The 22,043-nt window shown below is 35.1% G+C and overlaps 1 protein-coding gene across 1 annotated transcript; it reads left to right on the top strand.

The window, feature by feature from the left end:
- The first annotated feature begins 524 nt into the window (after positions 1-524).
- On the top strand, positions 525-21,415 carry LOAG_00283 (hypothetical protein). The gene is made up of 46 exons (XM_003135823.2): positions 525-641; positions 1,634-1,910; positions 2,455-2,548; positions 2,962-3,054; positions 3,457-3,698; positions 4,037-4,299; positions 4,538-4,653; positions 4,908-5,141; positions 5,240-5,359; positions 5,658-5,797; positions 5,996-6,083; positions 6,224-6,423; positions 6,665-6,812; positions 7,036-7,198; positions 7,507-7,605; positions 7,877-8,081; positions 8,405-8,544; positions 8,883-8,975; positions 9,135-9,212; positions 9,429-9,653; positions 10,162-10,281; positions 10,503-10,737; positions 11,074-11,305; positions 11,385-11,784; positions 12,024-12,107; positions 12,310-12,554; positions 12,745-12,931; positions 13,080-13,207; positions 13,510-13,644; positions 13,856-13,964; positions 14,278-14,454; positions 14,624-14,812; positions 15,210-15,417; positions 15,749-15,963; positions 16,200-16,301; positions 16,510-16,645; positions 16,762-16,967; positions 17,310-17,532; positions 17,823-18,028; positions 18,286-18,497; positions 18,762-18,910; positions 19,276-19,370; positions 19,559-19,744; positions 20,229-20,427; positions 20,654-20,900; positions 21,172-21,415. Exons 1-46 carry the CDS (start codon positions 588-590, stop codon positions 21,305-21,307), a joined length of 7,833 nt encoding a protein of 2,610 aa, XP_003135871.2. The 5' UTR covers positions 525-587; the 3' UTR covers positions 21,308-21,415.
- The last annotated feature ends 628 nt before the right edge of the window (positions 21,416-22,043 follow it).

Genomic DNA, 22,043 nt, shown 5'->3' with positions numbered 1-22,043 from the left:
AAGGACCAGGAGAATGTTACGTAAATTGGAATAAGGTAGCACTAGGTGTGGCTACCTTCGACGTCACCAAATCCTGGATATTCGCGCCCGAATCCTGGTGACTTATTTTTCCCTGCTTATACCAATTCTCTTATCTCTTCTGTTGTATTCAATTTCACCCTGCTCCATTCTATTCTGTTATTATTGTTCCCCCTTGTCACTAGATCTATTTATATTAGCCAAAGAGAAAAAGGTGACCAAAAGAAAATTAGCAGTAATTCATTTTTCTTCCTCGAAACATATTTTAATGTGGCGTACATCCAGGACAGCTGTGACTTATTTTCACTGTTAGAAGAGAACGTAATTATCTACACGCTACTTTATTGCAGTTGCCACTATAACAGTTACTGGATACTGCAACTACTACTACTACCATTATTACCATCATCATCGCCACCATTACTACTGCTACTACTACTACTACTACTATCACTCCTACTTCTCCTTCTACTACTGTTACTACTATTATTTATTGCTGCTGCATAATCTCTTTGTCAGTGTATTTCATGTTTTATTGGAGATAGCTAAAAATTTCACCAAATTTCAGTATGTCCACCAATGGTGGAAGTCTTGAAGATTGTCACACGAACGTCTTTGCTTTGGTAAGTATGAATTAAAAAGTGCATGTAGCTTTTCGGTTATATTTGCGCTCGGCTTGGGCATGAATAAATTTTTTTTCCGGAGATAGGTTACAGAAGCAGCAATTAAGTAATTTCATTTGTCTTACAGGTGTTCTTGAAAAGTAACATTAAAAGGAAGGGTGCTATTATGCATTTATAATAGGTTCTATGTCTTACGTGAAATTACACATTTCATGTAGCGAACTAGTCGACATCATTATTGCTAGGGTACGGAATGTATTTTTTACGTCTCGATCAGGAACAAATAATTTGAAATTAAATCACAAAGCTATATTTGTCTACCTTGTGAAGATAGGGGCATGACGTCATGTTGAACTTACGCTTAATGCTCAGCTTGTCATATTAGAAATAAGAAACGTAAACGAACCTGGACAAAATTAAATATTCCTCCAAGGACTTTTCACTATCAGTAGGGGATATTGTTAATATTGATTAAGTTGTTGGAAACATTAGGGTTGACAATGTCCTTATTTTGCGCTTAGCTTCTTAGAGGAAGATGCATATATTTTTGTTTGCTTGTCAATGCAAATTAGATTGTGATGGATAAGGGAAGGGGCAATGTGAAGTTCCAAATATTATAAGCAGCAGAAGAGGATGAATAATATGCTAAATGAAAAAGTGTGAAATCTATATAAGGATTGGAGACTGCAGGAGAATGTTATAAAGATGTCGAAAAATATGTAAATACGGCCCCATCATTAGCTGCTGAATTTAGCGGATTCGATCCGCATCTTGACATTTTTTCAGAATACAGTTCACGCGATCATTGAGGGGTGATACCCGTAGTTGGGAAGTCATGGGAAGTGGCAATAGGTGAAGGAAGATTGTTGAGAAAAGAAAAAAAATTCTTTTTAAATTTTTTAAATCTAATAGAAAGTTGTTAGAGAATTGAACTAATAGAGAAAGGAACAGTTATTCAATTATAAAATAAGTTTGTTCCGGTTTTTTTCCAGACGGAATTGAATGGCCTCAAATGGAAATGCTTAACAACACCTTTGTCACAAAGAACGTGGACCAGTCTGGAGCAAGATCCTGTGTTAAGTGCTTACGCAAGATGTTTACAAGCAGGAATTCTTTGTGCTTGGAGACGACAACCACCACAACCAACTGGGACACTTGCAGCTATGCAGTTACCAGATTACAGGATAGATGTTGTAAAAGAATTGTGGGTTTTCTGGTACTCTCACGAGGAACCGGATTGTCTCACTGAATATACCAGTCATTTGGCTTGTATGTTGTTTTTTGTTGATTTTTGAAGACATTTTTTCTTTCATCTTTATTTTGTTTTGTATCTGATTTCAATGAACACACTGTTTATGTATATAAGGACATTAATAATACGACAACCATTTTCCAAATTTTGGAACAAACCTTGTTTTATATTCCAAAAAATCTGAATTAGTTAAGGTTTAAAATTTTTATCCATTGTCATTTAATCACTTCTTTTGTTGAGTGATTCATTCATTCGGTAGTGTTCAATATTGTTTGATGTTCTTTTTCCTCCCTCGCCTTCCATCTTTTTTGTAATACTGTAACATTGGACTGCTTTTATCAAAATTTTCTAAAATTTGAGCAATAAAACGCAACTAGAGTAAAATCTCTAACCATATGGATGAGCTAAAGTAACTAATAATAATATATGATATCGTAATCTTGCGGTAGGAAATCTAATATTTAGTGATCTTTGATCTTTTATGGGTGCTGTCAACAGAAGGTATTTATCAAATATTTGGGAAAAGAAAGAAATCTGCTATTCTAAAAATAAAATTTTTAGGTACTGAAGATGGTCAAGGCAACTGGTCGATACCCGGTATACAGTATGAGACGAGGACATTATTTTTCAAGGCACTACATAATTTGATAGAACGGTAAGTTCAGGTAATTCTACATTGCAATATTACGTGTACTTTTAAAATCACATGATCGAGATCACAATGAAATTCAGTGTTCGTACCATCATATTCGTTATCATTGACGTATTCTTCAAAAGTTTAAATACCTACCGAAATTAATTTTTTCATTTCTGCAATATTTTACATTTTTCATTTTCCTGCTTTTTCCATGAAAAGAAAGGGATAAGTTTTGTAGGAGTGAAAAGCATTTTCTTCTATTTTTTTTTCTTTTTTTTGATCTGCACTGAAATAGGTGAAGTTATGCTGAGTATTTAAATTCAGATATTTCTCCTTGTCCCACTCAATGCAGTGGTAGACTGTATTGAGTATATTCAAGGCGTTGTTATTCTGCATTCAAGGCGTTGTTATTCTGCAAAATCTCTTTTCAGGAATATGCTAAAAAATGGATATATTCGTATTGGAAAATATTTTACACGTCCTTACGAAGTGCCTTCATCTGATCGTATACACTGTTCTCCTAAGTATGTATTCTTTGAAGTTTTTGATTGGTTATGAAGGAGCCATTGGTAGCTATTGTTTTTACTATTTCATGGTATATCATTGTAGTTCTAGTAGGAATTTTTGTGTCAACTTTGAACGATTTTAAAATTTGGGGTGATTTTTGTCAACCATCAAAGGAACATAGCTACCATATCATATACAATCTTATGGTGGTTGGCAGGAAAGGAGGAAAAGATGGAAGATATTGAGTAAGGTAATGGAGACTCAGTAGTGTGTTTTTGTGTTCGGACGTACTTTTTACTTACATTCTTTTTTTCGTACTTGTCGGCTTTCAGTTATGTGATCGATTGCTTGCATAGTTTCCTTTCAATTTGTGTAAAATTACATTAAATCAGATTCGCTTGAAATTATTCCCTTTTCAGCTACGTGAATGGGATCAGTTTCAATTTTTTCGTTCATGGTGAAAATACTGTTTGTGCAACTGTTTCTGTGCAACGACAGCCTACTTTGTTTCGCCTTTCACGACGCCATTTGGATTTGGGTAAGAAACAACCGGTGATATTAGGACCATGGTCGATGCGTGCTGTATTACTACCCGAACAACCGAGGATTTTGGATTCCGCTACACCAATATTACAGCAACAGCCTCCCACACCACATTGCGGTCTGTTTCAGTTCATCTTTCTTACTGGCTTTTTATTTTTTCCGGTTTTATGTTTCAACATCAGTTTTTTTACTGTTTCAAGTCTATTTTTATTTTGATAGATTAGCTTGGAACTTAAACTATTTTCTTAGCTGGTATGTAGTCATAATTGTTGCGGTTATTCGGTTTTGTCACTTGAATCTTATGATGTATATGATTCGTTATCTTTTATTCTTTGAACTTTTGTCAGATCAACGATACATTTCATTACAGCGCAGTTGTTATCATCGTTGTAATATTGTAAGTATCCTGTCATATCTTTTTACTTTACTTTTTTTTGGTTAAAATGATTTTTTTAGGTAGTTTTACCAGTTCCTCAGCGCCATATTCAAGCAGATGTCGTGAGCCGTTATCTTCTGTTGTACATCAAGTAAATCCAGTTCCATCCTCATCGGTCGATTCCGACACTGTTAGTAGTAGTTATGATGGTACAGGAACTATTTCAAAAGCTGCTGTGGACAAATTGTGGTCTGAATGGCTCCAGTTTTTCTGTTTAATTGTTAATGTTGAAAGGAATATAAGTTCGGCAGATACTGTTGGTTATATTGGCTACACCGAAAATGTTAGTTTTTTTTGAAATTTACTGGAGTTTTGTCCAGCCCTCCTTCACAACAGAAAACTCTTTCCTTTCTTGTTGAATCGTTCTACTAATTACAGTGCGACGTGTCTCCTGGTGATGACAGTGCATGTTGGATACAGTTAAACATAGGTTTCATTTAAAGGAACATCTGTAAGAAGCATGTTAAAACAACTGTTTAGGACTTAACTTATAAAAAATTTGAATAGCTTATTTATTGTAGGCATCACCAACCAAAAGTAGTCTGCCAAAAATGGTTTTAGTGGATGTGGATGGCGTTCATATGTGGTACCCAAGTTCACTGATTGTTGTCCAGGCTTCCGATGACCTGTTGATGAGGTTTATCTTTTGTCAACACTGCTCATACGGATATGATTGATTTTGCGAAGTTTTTTATGAAATGAATGGGGTCGTATCTCCATAAAAATTGTCGAAACAGGATTTAATTTTTCTGTTTTTCTCGCTTCTAGGTTTATTAAAAGTGAATTATTTCTTTTGGTCATATATCCGCTTTTTCGTCTTTGGAATTCGATGGGATGGTCGTTGGCAATTCAGAAATCTCACTTTAGTTCAGGCATTGCAAATTATTTTAGACAGAATGAAAAGACTACCAATGATGACGATTCAGACTTTCTCAATAGCAGAAGTAACAGTAGCAGTTTTACTGCGCGAACACCACCGGCTACTGGAGGGCATACGAGGTTACGAAGTACTCCATCATTCCGGAAACGGAAAAAGAAGCTGAGCGAATGCGACGGAGGACTCAGTGCTGAACGGCATAATGCAATGTATGGAACGATGGTAAATGGCGCACGTTCAGCACAAAGGTTTTTTTTCGGTCTGAGAAACTGATTAGTTTTCGGAGAAGAAAGCTTCCAACAGCTTTTATAGGTGACCCTTTTAATGTGAGATAATCACTTTTAAGGTTTTTTGAAGAATCCTTCATTGCTCCAGCAAATAATCGACGCAAAGAGAACACGGAATCACCCTCGTCTTCTGGTTTGGGTCTTTTGATGTCAGCTGCTACAAGTGATGATGACTGCCGGTACTTTTTATCTGTTCTTTGTTACACAAATTTTTTTCCACCTCAATTCATTTTTAATTCTGAATTTTTTGAAATTAAAACACAGAGAGGCATTGAGATGAAAATGCGTAGATACGTAGAATTGCAAAAAAGACGTTTTAACGTTTTCATTTCGATGATTTTAAACAGATGCAATGCATCAATTCATTGCATCAATGCAATTATACTTCCATACTTGGGCTTAGCGCCAACCGCATTGATGCAAATGTTTCATAACTGTAAATCAGATATTATAATTCATATATGAATCTCTTTTGAGGTGGAATTTTACGGATGGAATGCGACGAAAGGATCGTGAAGAAGAATGTGGTTGCCATCAATGCCGTATACAGCATTCTAGCGGGACTGCCACTATGTCCAATTTATCATCTCAATGTATAGCACCTCAGCAAGGCATGTGTTTGTTTTATTTTTTTGACTGTTACAAGAATTTACTATAGTATCCAATCATTTTTCCATCTATCCAATCATTTTTTCTTCTGGATGTTTCCGTAAAAAGAATATGGACTTTTAGTCGATTTCGAATCAAAGAACAATAGATCTCGTCATCTTTAATAAATGATTATTTAAGAGATCGGTGATTGTTGTTATTTTCAGACGTTTGTATTGGTCAAGATCCTAGTCAGTCATGTTGTGCACCAATTAATTTTTCGAGTAACGGTTCCAGTTTGAAAGCGAAGAAGGAGTTAGTTATCTGCTTTCCAAAAAGAATAGAGAAACATGTAAACAGTTAAGGAAATATGAAGAACTATTCCTACTTATAATTTCTATACTATGTTTTTTTACCTAATTAACAGCGCTTTAACTGCCACTGTTGCTTTACAGAAGACCAGTCATATTCCATCGACGTTCTTCATTTTGTGCACGGTCTCTATCACCTCCACGATCACCGCCTTGGGAAAAGAAAATTCTAGCTACCAGTTCGGAAGTTTTAGATGGTGAACCTAATCTTGACTGGATACGTGAAAGCTATTTTCCTAATTCTAGAAGTAGTTCAAGATCTGGACGTACAGATTCAATGCATGGTAAAAAATTTTTTCTGATTACGTTAATACAGCTTTATCATTAGTAATCATATTGCAAACGCTTAACTCAGCAGTTTCGATCCCTTTAAAATAACTCTGGTTAATTGAAGACAACTTTTAATATTTATAATTTTATTTCATTAGTTTTGCATGGTCCTAACTGCATTGTAGTTTTGCTAGATTAAGTCTTTTATAACTCTTTAATTTAAATGATTTGGTTATTGATCATTACGCTCTGCAGAAGATAGGCATATATGTCCGAAAACACCAGATGCTTTGGGGATAACGGGAAATGCAGAACGTCGACGGGTGCAAAGAAATTCCGTGCAAATGTTTAGTAAAATTGGAAGCTGTAAACCAGTCTATCAAAATTTAAGTCCTACTAGTCGGTAAATCTCTTTGATCTTTGGTGTTTATTTTTCGATCAATTTCAGGGGAAGATAAATTGGTTTTATTGCACCTTATACAAACAGGAATTAATTAAGAGATAAAATTTCCGCAGCATATTGAATTCTACCTTAGCTTGGATTGTAATTTGTAGTTCCTAAGGATGAATCTCAGTGCACTGGACTTTCCTGTTCATTTCTTTAAAACTAAAGTATACCATTTTAGACCACGATCCCCAGCTTGTGATACATCCCAAACAGAGTCATTAAATCGGATGCAATCGAAAGATTGTTTAAGCAATGATTTCGCTTCATTATCAGCTAGAAAACGTGGGCCTACGATTGCTGAACAACAACCTAATTTAATTAACAGCCTGCGACTGAGAAAGGTTCATTCTCAAATTCAGTTAGATTTAAAATTTATTTCTCAAGTCTAGATAGGATTTAGATTTGTTACTTAATGGCAACAAGTGAACTGTAAAATGAAATGTTGATTAGTTTTCAAAAATTCATTTTAAAGCGATTGCTAAGCCAAAAGGACTGCTGTTTTAGAATTGAATTGTCTAACTGGTGAAAACTGTCTCCATGCGTAACAGTGATAGCTGCTTCCAATTTCGGTTGTTAAAATTTAATGAGCTAATTCGAAACTATTGGTTTTAAGCTTAATCGTATTGTTCATGAACACAAATTTTTTTAGGACAGAAAATCTAAGGGGCGAAAACGAAAAGCGGATGAAAAGTTAGAATGGAGTGGTATTGAATCACTGGATGTGTCGTTTCTGACAGCAAAAGTTGGTGTAGGTTTTTTTTTTGGGAATTAACGGATTTTTTTTTGCGAGTATTTGCAGAGGTTGTGGTGATGTTTTGCTCTCTTTAACGCAGTATTTTGGACCATATTCTAGAAAGAAATTTGAACAGATAAGGGACGGAATATCAGAGTATTGCTAAAATACTTTACTTAAAATCACGAAATTGTTATGGATTCCTTTGTGTGTATAAGAGTAGTCCTGAGAGCAAGAGCTGGATTCTAGATTTTTTCCTTTTAATTTAATGGATTTTATTTTGCAGGAAGATAATGAGGATGGTGATGGCATTAATTTTACATGCTCTAATGACTTTAACCTTCATGAATGCAAGTTGGAAATCAATAACGGAGCAGTCGAATCCTCGGGTAGTAGTCGGTCTGCAGTACCGCAAACTGGATCTTCTCTTAATAATATTTTAACCTCTCAGGCGCAAGACGGTTTGCGCAATTTGCCGGTGTTCTCGCAAAGTAACCTATTTTTTTAGAATTTTGGTAGAAATATTGTTATCCATTACTAGGAATCAGTTTATTTTGTTTTTAATTCCGGTGTTTTTTATTTTTATCTTTACGATTAGTAAAGAAAATACCTTAGCATGTATAGACGTCATGAAAGCCGAAGACAGCATTAAAGAGCAACATAGCATTCTTAACCTCTACACAAAAGTTTCGCATTTATTTTTAAGTGTATTACGAAAATCAGAATCAGACATGAAATTATTTCATTTGATTTATCTTAAATTTTAGTTCCCAAAATTTGTTTCCAAGTTCACTGAGATATTTTCCTTTTTCAGTCGGGTCTGTTTTGCCATCAAGTGCAAGTGTTAACTTAACTTCTAGTATTTTTACTTCGGATTGTGATACTCAGCCTTTGTTCCTCGACGATTGTAATCCATCCGCTATTGCAGTGATCGAAAGAAGAAGTCCGGTTGATGTATGTTTTATCCTTTTAATAAGGAGCCTAATTAAATTAAAGTCAAATTCTGGTGAAGGAGTGGGGTGATTTGCAAGTTTTGTAGAGGCCATTGATTTAGATATCATTAATAGTTTTTGATAGAGATCATTCATGAGAGAAATAATTCGAACAGTTTTGAGATAAATCCAGAAACGAGGGTGAATGATCTGTTCTTCTTCAACCTACGATGCAGTGTTTTTTCTGCTGACATCATATCAAAGATTGTAATTTAAATCATTGCAAAGCATACAGCAAGAAATTCAATTTGTTAAGACAAACTTTGGATTTTTTTTTCCTGCTATTACTGCTTTTTCCAGACTGTTGTAACCGATTCGGTGCATTTGTCGCCTCCAGCAAGCAATGAAAGAGTTGAGCCTACGCAAATTTTGGGAGGAACTGTTGCAAATGTGGTTTGTTATTCCGATTTTTCGTTTAGCTTAAAAGTTTGATTTTGAAGACCTGTTCCATATTTGAATAGTTCCAGTGGGATTTCTTTAAGATACCATTTGAAATCCTATACGAAATTTTCAAATTGCCGAAAAATACTTCTGAACTTGCGATTTTTCCAGATGGCACGTGTTGGCGGACCTCCATCAGTTGGTGATTATATGATATATCCAACTCCACCATCAGTTGATGCAACTCAAGTAAATTTTACGAGAATATTAATCAATTTATTGGTTATTTTGTACCTTTCCATAATATTTGATATTAAAATTTTTTTTTGTTTTGCCGTCTTGACGGTTCTTTTGTGGAGGAAGCAGGAAATGATTTTTCTCTACGTGTTTCCTTCATTTATGAAAATTTCCTTCTAGTGTTATAATTCTCATCGAGTAAAATTTATAAAATTCATTTCTTTTCAGTCGCAACAATTTAGTCCGCAAAATACGCTCATACAAGCAAATCCAACTAGTATCCTTTATCCGCCAACGGTTTCTTATATGGCAGCAGCAGCGGCAGCAGTAAATCTTTGCCATAGTATTCCTCCTGCGCAACTACCTCCTAGTATCATTTCGGAAACTGATATTACTACCGATATCGCCTCATCTGTGAAACGGGAATTTGATAATGACGATGAAAGACTTCTGGTTTGTATCCGATATTTCTATTAAAAATTAAAAAGTGTTAGATGACTTTCTGGGCATGAAGCCTTTTCATTACATGATTATATTATATCGAATAAAGATCCGTTTTTCATTTCTCACGAGTTTATTTTACTTATTCACTCTAGGGATTTTCTGGAAGGTGATACCAGGGAAGTTTAGCCTTCGTGGTTTAATATATACTAATATATTTATTTTTTTTCACTCGTTTTCTGGTTGGGTGTTGTTAATGAAAGCCGAAAGAGAATTTAAAAAAATTTCTAGTCCTGACCTTGTAGTTTTTCTCTTGATTATGAAGTCTTATAAATGATGATTTGAAAGGTGAACTGCAAACGCAGCTGGTATATAAACTCCTGGTACATACTTTTTTTTAAAAAAAAAAAAATGTGTGGCATATAATTTTCGTTGATCTAGATTTTATCACAAATTCGACACTTTATTAGACTATTGTGAATAAAGAAAAAGAATTGTTTGAGTAAAAAATCTTATGCAGGGTAAGCTGCATTATTCAATTGATGAAAAGCCGGTGTACGGTAAATTTATGAAGCTGGAGATGACACTAAGTGGAAAGTTTGCTGGAAATATACTTGCCAAGGAATTTTTATCGCTGGAGGTAAAACTTGCGTTGTTATTGGAATATATTTAAAGAAAAAAAAATGCAGGAAAAAAGAGGACAAAGAGTGGGATAAATGTTATTTGTAGGTTTGATCTTTGCTCACAGGATTCTTTTACTTAAATAGTTAACTGAAAGGAAAACTGTCGATTTTGAAATTTAGAAAAGAAACTTCCGAATTGCATTTTGATTTCATCATTCTAGAAACTTTAAAATTTTAGGCAAAAAAATGTCGAATGCTGGAAGGTGTCTATGCAGATCAGTTAAAGCTTATCAAAACAGCCGTCGCAGCGCGTGAGAAGCGGAAAAAAGTGGGTCGTGCTCCAGATTATTTATTTATGCGTGAACGCCTCCGGAATCTTGCTCCGCACTCACCTTTTGCAACAGTGCGTCATTATCGAATGCCATACAACAATGGTCATATGCTTCCTTCGCATTGTCTACCAACTTTGCAAAGTATGTTTTTAAATTTTTAATTTTAAGATCTAAGTGGATACGTTAGAGAAGTGTAGAGAAGTGGAATTAACTAAGAATTGGATCATTTCATCATTGCTTGAGCTCTAATCATTCTTCGTCAGATGAGCTGAGTAATAATTTTACTTTTCCTTTTTCATCTTAGCAGTTTAAGGCTTTACATGTCCATCTCTTTTGTTATTCAATAGTTTGTTTGTTCACGCATTATCCAGAACATATTATTTTCTGTAATCTTTAGTTTTCTCTTATTGTCATTTATTATTAATGTTATCTAATCTAAAGAGGCCAAAGTTAGCACCTGAATCTGTCCATTTGCAGTGTTACCACATGGTATGTCGATGAATGGTGTGTCTAATTACGTTACTAACGGACCACCATTTACGGGAACATCCTATAATGCCAATAATTCAGTGATGAGCTTGATTATGGGTAGTGGTTGTATGCCATCTGGTGGTAACGCTATCATGCAACCGATGCCTGTTTCCTCACGAATTGGTGTCGTTCATATGAATCAGCAAATGCCAATGACACATCTTCGACCACTAGCAAGGTTTATTTTTGGCTATAAAAAACTAACTGCGGAATTTAAATTCTTATCGCTAAAAACTATGAAACGAATTTTCTTTTAGGATGCCATCCATACCGCCATATGCTTCATCACAAATGGGTGCACTGCAACATACTCCTTTTATGGGCCAATCAGCTCAGTTCTGTGGTCCTCCTGGAGTGATGAACGCTCCTAATCCGATCTGTTCATTCCCGGGTGGTCCAATTTGCTCGATGAGTTCTGGTCCAATGCAGTCATCGCACATGCTTGGTGGAATGCATGGTACAACTCCATCGCAACCACCGCAGTCACTGGGTGCAAATACTATACATTCGACGGGACCACCAAACGGACAGTTCTCCATACAACAGCCGCAACAACCATTCCAACAACTGAGTCATTTTGTTAACAATGCCAATTTCAATGGACAGATGGGAATGGGAATCGTGAATCCATCGCAGCAAAATACCTACCAACAGCAGGTACTCGGGGTGTTCTTAAATATTGTCATTGTTGATAACTGTCTTATGAATTAGTCAAAACTAGGATAAAATGGCTTGGGATCTCAAGGAATAATGGAATGATATTAGTTTTCACCATTATAATAAGTAGTAAAGTTTTAGGTCGCAAATCACTGGATTTTATTTCAAAATATTGGCTGGTTTTGAAAAAAGAGTAAGCTGCATATATATATTGAACTAAGAGATTTGTCCAATTGCAGATGATGTTTCGGTGTCATATGAGTGGAAATTTACCAGCGCAGCATCCCATTCATTCATCAGACTCCTATGGAATTGATTCGCAGGTTCGATCTGTATATGTTGCATTACTTTAAAATCAGACAGCATAGAGGTTCCTCTGTAAATATGCTTGTGGTTGGTCAAAATTCGGAGTCTTACTAATTGCAGAATGAGACCAGTATACTATTCAGAATCCATAAAAAGAATAAAAAAGCAAAAATAAGTAAACAGTAAATGATTTTAAGACTATAACCACTTATTTTCCAGAGTCATGCGTCAGTCGAGCCACCGCCATCATTTTCTCAAGCAGTCAACCATCAGTATGCTGCAGTGCATAACGTTCAAGCTGGTTCAATGATGTATTCACAGTCGGGGCACATAATGCGTCCGAATACATTAATGGCGCAAGCGCAGAATCCAAACATGATGTGTGGTCCACGGACATCGCAGAATCCCATGATGACGGTACCATCATCCATGGGAAGTCCCAATAATGGTGGAATATTCGGAAGGTAAATGAAGAGCCAATTCAAGGGTTTTATTATTTTCTAAATATTTACTAAACAATTAAGTAATTAAAAGGAATGAAATGAATGCCATAATAATTATTAAAGTTCATGTAACAAATAAACATTTATCAAGGAATTTTTTTAAATGGGTGCTTTTGCTCATAGAACTAACTATTCTAGAAATTTTTTTCAGCCGCCTAATGAATATGCCGCATGTCATGGATACAACTGCTGTTCCAACGAGTAACATACGGACGAATCCGGAAGGGAAATCCTTGGTACTCGCTGTACTGCTTCAGGATACCGTTCTAGATCTTCATTATGATTCAGTCTTTGATGCTTGTCCAATTTGTTCATGTAACGGTAGCATCAGAGCAAAGGTAGGTATTCATTTTTTGATTTAGCTGTAACTCGTCGTCTTGCTGGAAATGAAAGTTGGGTATTGAAATGGAGATTGACCTTGTGAGGAAAGGAGAGGTTAATATTAAACATAGAATAAGATTGAATAAAATCTGAATAAATTTTCAGGAACTTGGAGTCTATATAACGCCACCCGAAGTGCTGAGACAACCAGCAGCGCAGCAGCAGCTAATTGTTAGTAAACCGACTAGTGGATTTTATAATAACACATCGAATTCATGTAACTGTGGATTTAGGTACGTTTTCGAAGCACATTAAATTAAAAAGATGGACCGACATCTTTCTAATTTGAGGATCAAATTTTTGTTTGAAATTTTTGGATATATTTCGCTCTAAAACTTTTTGATCCATTTGTTTCATGTGGTTGTCGGTCTTAAAAGTAATTCTCCTTCGTTACTTTTTTCATTATATCCACAGACAGTGATGTATTCTTTATCAGGTGCTAAATCCTAGTTGATGACACGTAACATTTATGCCTTCTGCTGGCTTTCTAATTTATGAGCTTTGCTGGCACATGTTTTCATTAGCTTCTTTTCAGTGCTGTGCGACATCGTTACTTAAGTATGAAAGCTGGTTTATTCGCTGAAGATGCTAAAGAAGCAACTGATATCAATGAAACCCAAAGTCAGCCAGCAATCCCACATACCATTTGGTTCGACTCAATGAGTGGACGGTTTGTTCTCATTTATATAAAGCAGGAATATCAATTTGAGCCGCCAAACGATCTTCTGGTTGTAAATAAAGAAGAAAAAGATTTATGCAAAATGAATTGAAGCACTAGTGGTGCTCGCAGTTAAAAATTACTGTAAAGTCAGATCTTAAAAGAAAAACTTGAAATTTTTTCAAAGTGCTATCTACCAGCGTCCTCATGACAAATTTTTAAGGGATATGAATTTCATCGCTTTGTTACGTGAACAAACACTTGTACGGGATCTTGGTGGATTGTTAGATCAGGTCACGTTACTCAGCCTGCAGTGTGAGCGAGCTTCGCAGGTAAACATGAACATAATTTTCACAAGTTAAAAGATTCGGTAATTTGAACAATACATGATGCTAGTGTGAACTATTACGATTTCATTATTCTGAGGAATAGAAATATCAGTTTTTTACGGGATCGTCTACAGCATAGGAATAACAATGCAAATAAATTGCAGGTTTTAGATGGAAAGCTTTTTCGTTCCGTAAAGTTTTTTGCTGAAAATGTATCTATGAAACAAATCTTGAAAACTCTCAAGTATATAACTTTAAGGTTTTATGAGTTTGTTTCATAAATTTGTTATCCATCATGATAATCTTTGTTTAACAGACGGAGCGCATCGGATCCGATTCATCAAAGCATTGCGAGTATATCATTTCGGAAGTGGATCAACGGGAATTACCTTTGGTATTTCAAGCTGCTTGCGAGGTTGCTTGTATGGAAATGAATTGCCGACGTCCACCACACGATGTGCGAAGTGTGCTTCTTCATGACTGGGGAGTTCAGGTGAGTCGTTACTGAAAAAAAAAATCAAAGAAAAAGAAGACATCAAAATAATTGAAGTGGTAGAGGATGAATCTATTTATTCAGTTGAAATGAAAAATTAATTTATTAAACCAAAGAGAAAAAAATAAAGCTCTCGGTGGGAATGTGACTGCCATTCAGTTAATTGCAGGTATCAAACGAAATGCGTGAACCACGTGAATCTGAATGCATGGCACTGTTGCAAGAAATTGGACCAATTCTGGAAGAATCTTTACGAATTGCTCGTTCGTCACCACTGTTCGGAAGTAATAACATAGTGGAAGGGCCACTTACATGGCGATTTTTCGATCGCAAAGCATTGAAAGCTGCTGGGGGAATGGTATAATTTTAGCTGATTCACTTTGCTAATAGCTTTTCAGTGTTTTTATTTTCATGGATTTAAATTTCTTCAGTTACAACACGGATTAGCACTTTTAATTCACAAGTCTCGATTTGGTTTCTAAGTCATTAGCTTTTCACTATGTTTTCCAGTTTTGGTTTCGCGTTGCAAATTCCCCTCCAGTTCTCACTTTTGCCCTCAAGTGATAATTTCAAATTTTAAAACACCATTTTAAATTACAAATTTATTCATTTTGTTGACTCTGCTCTCAATTGTGAAAACTCCATTTGGATTTCTAGTTTAATAACGTCAACTTTTCCGGTACTTAACTATTTCCCTGGAATTATTAATCACTGTGAGTTAATTTCCAGCTAAATCATCTGGCAAACTTTTCTAGGAAGATGATAGTGGACCAGAAGCGGTGCCAAATATAGTTGTTGCATCGGAAAAAGATGCAGTTATAACATCACCACAGATCATAAGATTGTGGGAAAAAATGTCATTGGAACCATATGATCAGCCGAAAGATGTACTTTATATCGGTGTTGTTCCGGATAATTTGATTTGCATTGAAAAAACAAAAAATATCTTATGGACTTATCAAGGTATGTTGCAGTGATTTCCTTAATTCCTTTTCCAGATTGCTAGCTTCAAACGTTACCAATATGCATTTGTATAATATGCTTACTAATATTTCAATAAATCATTAGCCTTAGTTGCTTGACTTTATTTATCCAACCCATCACGCATTTACTAATTTGCTTCATTATGATTTATTCTCTTGTAATTATTTAGTCATCTGTTCACGTATCAAATTGAATTCTTCGTTGCTTTTTTCCAAAAGCATGTGAAAGCTAGCTCGCATACATAACACTACTTTTACTTTGTTACTGAACAATAAATGATGTTGTGAATTAACAAATTATATATTTTTAGCAAATTATGTATTATTGAAATCTGTCTCCGGTTGCAGAATGTACGAGCAGTGTCGTTTTGGTCGTCATATACCATTTTCACGGGAAGTATTACGAGATGGTCTGTTGCGTGTTCCGACGCGGTATCCAGCAACGAATCCGGGTGAATGTGATAATTTCCTGAATCAAGTCGAGCGACATATTGGCGATAATAAGTCGTTGATTACGCGATTAAAAGTTCGGGATTACTGCTTTTGTTTCTCAAGAATAAGGAGGATAAAAATTTGGTAGTCCAAGGTGGAAAAGGAAGGTGTGGTTAGACGATAACACTGTTTGTCATTACTGTAAAAGAGAAATCATAGTAGCATGTCCCATTAAGATTTTTTGCAGTCTTGCCACCTTATCAATATTGGATATTTAATTTTTTGGCGGTTTTCGCGCACTTACTTTACTTTGATTGTGGTTGTTTCCAGGTGTATATGCAGTATTTCGAAAATGAAATGGCCCGTATATTGATTAATAACGATGATATCTTCAGCCGAGACAAATATCGTGCTGCTTTGGCTGATAATCAGGTAACGTTTTTGTTTTTATTAATATATAGATCTTTGTACCTACTGAAACATGTTGTTCAAAACCAAATTGCTCAAAAATGTTAAAATTCAGAATCGATTTTATTCCCTGCAATTTGAAAATCGAAAGCCCGAGTTCTGTCCCATATTCTATATCACTGCTTATAAATATAAGCAGCTGAGGGATTGATGCGATATTTTTCAATTTCAGATGCATTCTTTACCGCATGTTTCGATGGCAAGTTATCAGTGTGGAGGATATACAGTATCAAGTTCTGACCACATGCCACCACCTTCGGCACCTGGAAGTATTATCATTTCCGGTCAGTCCAGTGAAGCTTCACATGGTATCTTTTCTAGAATCATTTAAATTTGTAATTTTTTGTAAGTGCAAGATTCATTTGTCCTTTTTAAATGCATATTTTACCGAGAAAAAAATCAAACACTCAATATTTAAATGCAGGTCCAAGTAGTACCAGTGGTCCAAATTCATCCAGTGCAACTTCTGCAAGCATTGGCGAATCCTTGACACCAGAGGGTTCTATCGGTGATGGAAGTGCTCAAAATATGAACAGTTTTTCATCTTTCATGACTGAACAATTAGTTGCTGATGGTATCATAGCGGAGGATGAACCCGGGACTCTACCTCATGTTATTGTCATCTACCTCGTAAATATTTGTATCATTTTCTTGTGGTACTATTGAATTTCGTGCTTCATACACATTTATTGAGTAAATTCAGTAAATCATCACGCAATTAAATGGAGATATTAATTTGCACTTCATATTTATCGTTATGAATTTTACATTTATAAGCTCCAAATAGTCTTTAAAAATTATTAGACATATATTAGAAATGTTAAATTATAACTCGAAAATTATTAAAAACGATGCTGTTTTTCGGGCGCTTAGATTGTAATCAGATGGTTGTTTCTTTGACTCAGTTAATTAAAATAGGTTCAAAGTTTTTCAGTTTTTCATTCAAACGTTGAAAATTTAATTATGGTTCAGGTGAATCCGTTTTTATTGGGTGCTGAAGAAAATCCACTTGTTGCAAGAGTTGTTACGGTTGCTTTGATGCGTGCATTTAATGCACTCCTTTACCGTTTAAACAATAAGCGTCGACCGCAACTACAACTGGAAATGATTGCATTACAAAGTATTTTCGATTATTGTGGTGTTTCTGCAGATTTCTTAAAGGACGAACGTGGACGTCTGAATGGCTATGATCAGGGTATGTGTTATTTTCATAATCACGAGATCATTTAAAAATGATTGATGCGAGGAGGAGGAGTTTCATTTGTAGTATCATTAGTAGTTAAGGAATGCGTTTTATAGTATGTGCAAGACAGATTAGTATAATCAGGTTAGACTAGTATAATCTTTTGTCGGATCTTAGATATATCGGTTCTGAAACTAATGCTGTAGCCAAATTTCTCAAAAATTTAGCTTTTCTAATATAAAGAATTCAACTTTTAATTAGGTTTATTTTTCACCATATTATTTCTTGATATTCTTTTCCAGGACGTTTGGAGAAATCACAAAATGAACGGTTATCATCATCCGATTCACTCAAAACTATTGCATTTTCGGTTTATACACATTCGCGTGTGGTATTACCGGATATTGTGCGTGGGATTTTGCCAAAAAGCATGACACGTTTTGGTCCCGCATCAGCTATGGTTGATTTGTTGAACGAACTGGAACGAAAAGAACCTATTTATTACAAGGTATTTGCTCTTTTCATACGTTTAGAACTTTGATTATGCTACAACCTTGTGAAAGTTTCGGATGTAACTATTATTTTTGCTAAAAATTACCTTCGGGTCACTTATTAGGACTCTCCATTAGGACTGTGTATCACAAGCTTTTAGAAAGTTACCTGGAGCTGCTCGGGATATTATTTTTAAATCTTGCGATTGCACCTTTTAGTAAATGCAGTATAATTTCTGTTTCATCTTTCAGTAACTGTAGTTATTCATTTCAGGTCCCAAGCAAGCCATTCATTCTCGCCCCACCATCACCAGTAATGCAGCGTCCGAACTGTGATCTCATGCAAATCAGTACCGATGAAGCTGTACTGTTTGTTAGTTATTGTTTAATAGGGAATGACTGGCTTGCTGCCACAGTAACGGATCATCAGGGCCATTCGCTGGACAACTGTCTAATTAATTTGAGGTTAAAACCTGACCATAAAAGGTATGTTGCTAAGCTTGCGAAAAATAATTGCAGTTGTTTCGCTTGTGCACAATTGTTACTTTTTTCTTGCAAAATCATTTACAATAACGAAAAAACATTTTGAAGGTACAGGGGATTTTATTAGATGCGTAATGACTTTCTCAAAGAGTTAGCTTTTGAAGACCTCGAAGGTCTAATTATGAGCAGTGTATCTAGTCATATATCCTAATAACATGAGTCAGTGCAAAATGATGATCTGATTTGGAAAATGCTGGTTGATTACAGAGTGAACATGAGATACAAACAGTCAACACAGATCCGGGATAGTTTATATCGTCTATGGTCATACATTCTGGGTACTCTGGCTAACGGCACCAGGAACTGGCGGCTTGTTATCGGTAGGGTTGGACGAATTGGTCATGGAGAATTTAAGTGTAAGTTATTAATATTCAAATCACGTCTGTTGTTCCCGAACTGTTGGTATCAGGAATAAGCCAGTCAGTTCTTTTTTTCGTTCGGAGACAGTAAAAGCAATTTCATAGTTTAAGCTTGAAACTATTTTATTGAATGATTTGTCAGTTCGAAAATTTCGACTTCAAGCTTAGTCATGTCGTGCGTATAACCATCTCTTTTCATCATTTTCATCACACGTTGGCATTTAATGATGAGTTTTTCAATGATGAATCTTCGTTTTTCTAATTTAAATTCTCATCGCTCTGAAGTAAGTAACTCTAAGCTAATGGAGCCACAACTTTGGTAGTTAAGTTACTTAAAATGGTTCTCATTTAGCTTATTTCAGTTTGGACTCAAATCCTCAGTAAATCTTACTTGAAACAGGTTGGGACGCGCATGAAACATGTATGTCGGGCATGCCATGTGATGCCCGGGACTTCGGTAATCCTTATTTTTATTTGCTGAAACGAATAAGAAACACTGTTTTATATTTGAATCTAATTTTTATTCAGATCGAAATCGATGTGATAAATGTAAACTCATGAATGGCTTTGATCGTTTAATTTGAGTCAAATTTCTTTAAAATATGGACTTGTCACTAAGAAGTCAAAATAGCATTCCTATTTTAGGAAGTTCCCGGAGTGTTGTCAGCTTGTTTGGTCAGTCTGGAGCCCGAAGCTCATCTTCGTGTTTTCCCATCATCTTTTCAGCACGATGATCGTTTCCTGAAAAATTCCCGACACCGTACATTGACGACACCGGATGATACAAGTTGTACACATATTTTGGTTTTCCCTACTAGTCCCGAGTTGAATGTATGTTACCTTGAAATATTTCATTTTTTACACTGATCTCTACTTCTTAAAATTTAAGGGAATTTGTGGAATTTTTGTAGACTCCATTCAAAAAACTTGTAAAAATTTGAACTTTAGATTTCTTGTTTGATTTCCATACGACTGTTTCAAAATATACTCCACTTAAAACTCTAATTGTCTCTAATTTTACTTAAAATATAAATGCAGAGAAAGTGCACATTTACTTTATGCAGTTGAACTGATACTGTTTTTGGTTGAATTTTGAGATAGTTGAAAACCGTGCTAGCAAAGCTTAGTTTGTAACCTTTTAATTAACACATATGCAATTTTAAAGTATCACTGCATTGTCAATTCTTTTCAAATGCAAGAGAGTGAGGCTTCAAATGTTTGACACTCTTTCATCACTTACAATTCAACAAACTCTGTTATATGCCGCGTGATTTCTATTTCTAATGCTTCATTTAATCTGTAAATCTTATTACAGTTGGATCATCAAGGTGGAAACGGCGTTGCCGAGTTGGAAGAGGATGATTTTTCAAATTTGTTGACCGAAGAAATTGGTGAGGAATTCAGTGAACTAATTGGAAACGGTGAGGATCTGATGACAAATGGAACTGGACCACCGCCACAATCGACAAGCTTTCGACTAGGTGGAAATACAGGGATTCCAAGTGAATATGCTGGTGAGTACAATATATTAAAACATATTCTTTCAAAAATGAAATAGAATTGGAAAACGATCAAATTTTCCATCAATATTAAGGTTGATTTTACTACGATGGGTCATATTTTGAATTTAAAACTTTGTTTTACTCGATCATGCTTCCTCCTTTGGTAGTTCTTACAAATTTATCTAGCTGTGTCTATGATACCTATTATTAGTTCCAGAAAAACTAATGAATATTTTAGATCTTTCGATAGAAAATCAGCCACTTGCAACTGGTTACTATATTTCAACAGCACCAGCATCTGATTTGCCAGAATGGTTCTGGTCAGCGTGTCCTTCTGCAAAGCGACGAAATCCGGTACACCTGAAAAGTTCACTTCATTTAAATACACCGAATGTTCAGCAAGGCGATGACATCTCGTCATTTGGTAAGGGTACCGAAGCTTGCCATCATCAGTTGGATAGCCAGGCAACAGCTGATGTTCTCAGGTACCATTCCATATAAGGAAACTGTTGTGCAAATATAATTGAACAGCTTTTTTCTTGACAACATACTCTCTGAATTTAACTTTTCAGTTGTATTTTACGAATCTTGCATGCCTAGTTGACGCACCAGTATCATTTTCCTCTAGTTATACTAAAAAGCTGTTTCAACTTTTATTACTGCGAATAAATATTATTTGACTTCAACCAAAATTAAGAAGATTCTGTTTTTATAAGCTTCTTCTTCTTTTGAAAGGAAATTCCACCTTAATTATAGGTATGTTTTGGAAATGTACAATGCCTTATCCTGGCTCAATATGGATCTGGTAAATGGTGAGCGGCGTTCCTGTCTACCCGTTCATATTCAAGCTCTTATGTGGCTTTGCAATGCTGTTAATCGCTTCATCAATTAAAGGATGATAGAATTAAATGTATATCTTGTCTTAAGCTCAAAAGGATGTGATATTTGAGGTTTCCTACCTGATTGTTGATTTTCAAAATTGATTTAGTCTGAAAAGACGGAAAAGTGAAATTGTGATTCGGAAAATTTTGTCCACAGCAAAAACATGTTTAACTAACCAAAATTTCTGGAGTTAGCTCACGTCCGGGACTCGATTTATTACAAGACTTTGCACTAATAATCGGCAATTGTTTTATTTGCTGTATTAATTGGAAGATTACGTTACTTGTTAAAAAACTCTTTACGGGATCACGGGATGTGAAAGCTATTTGCACGTTTTTCTTTGTTTTCTTCACATATATTTTGATGTGTATTGTTATTATATTCCTTTTTTTTTGCAAATTTTATTCGAAATGTGAAGCATATATCTATCATGTATTATGGTAGGCATCGCCCTGTATTGTATTTCATTTCATACTAAATTGTATTTCGCTTTATACTAAATTGTATTTCATTTCATACTAAATTATATTTCGTTTTATACTAGATTGTATTTCATTTCATACTAAGTTGTATTTCGTTTTATACTAAATTGTATTTCATTTCGTACTGAATTGTATTTCATTTCATACTAATTTGTATTTTATTTTAGTTAACTTCATTTTCAGAAGTCCTTCTGATATTGATTATTTTGATTTCGATAGCGTTTTTTTTTTCGCTTTATGAGCAGATATTTTCAATTTTCTGAT

This window comes from Loa loa, assembly GCF_000183805.2.
Source record: "Loa loa unplaced genomic scaffold supercont3.283, whole genome shotgun sequence".
In the NCBI taxonomy this organism is placed as follows: Eukaryota; Metazoa; Nematoda; class Chromadorea; order Rhabditida; family Onchocercidae; genus Loa; species Loa loa.
The sequence above is the reverse complement of the archived record's forward strand: the minus strand, read 5'-3'. Positions and strand labels throughout refer to the sequence as shown.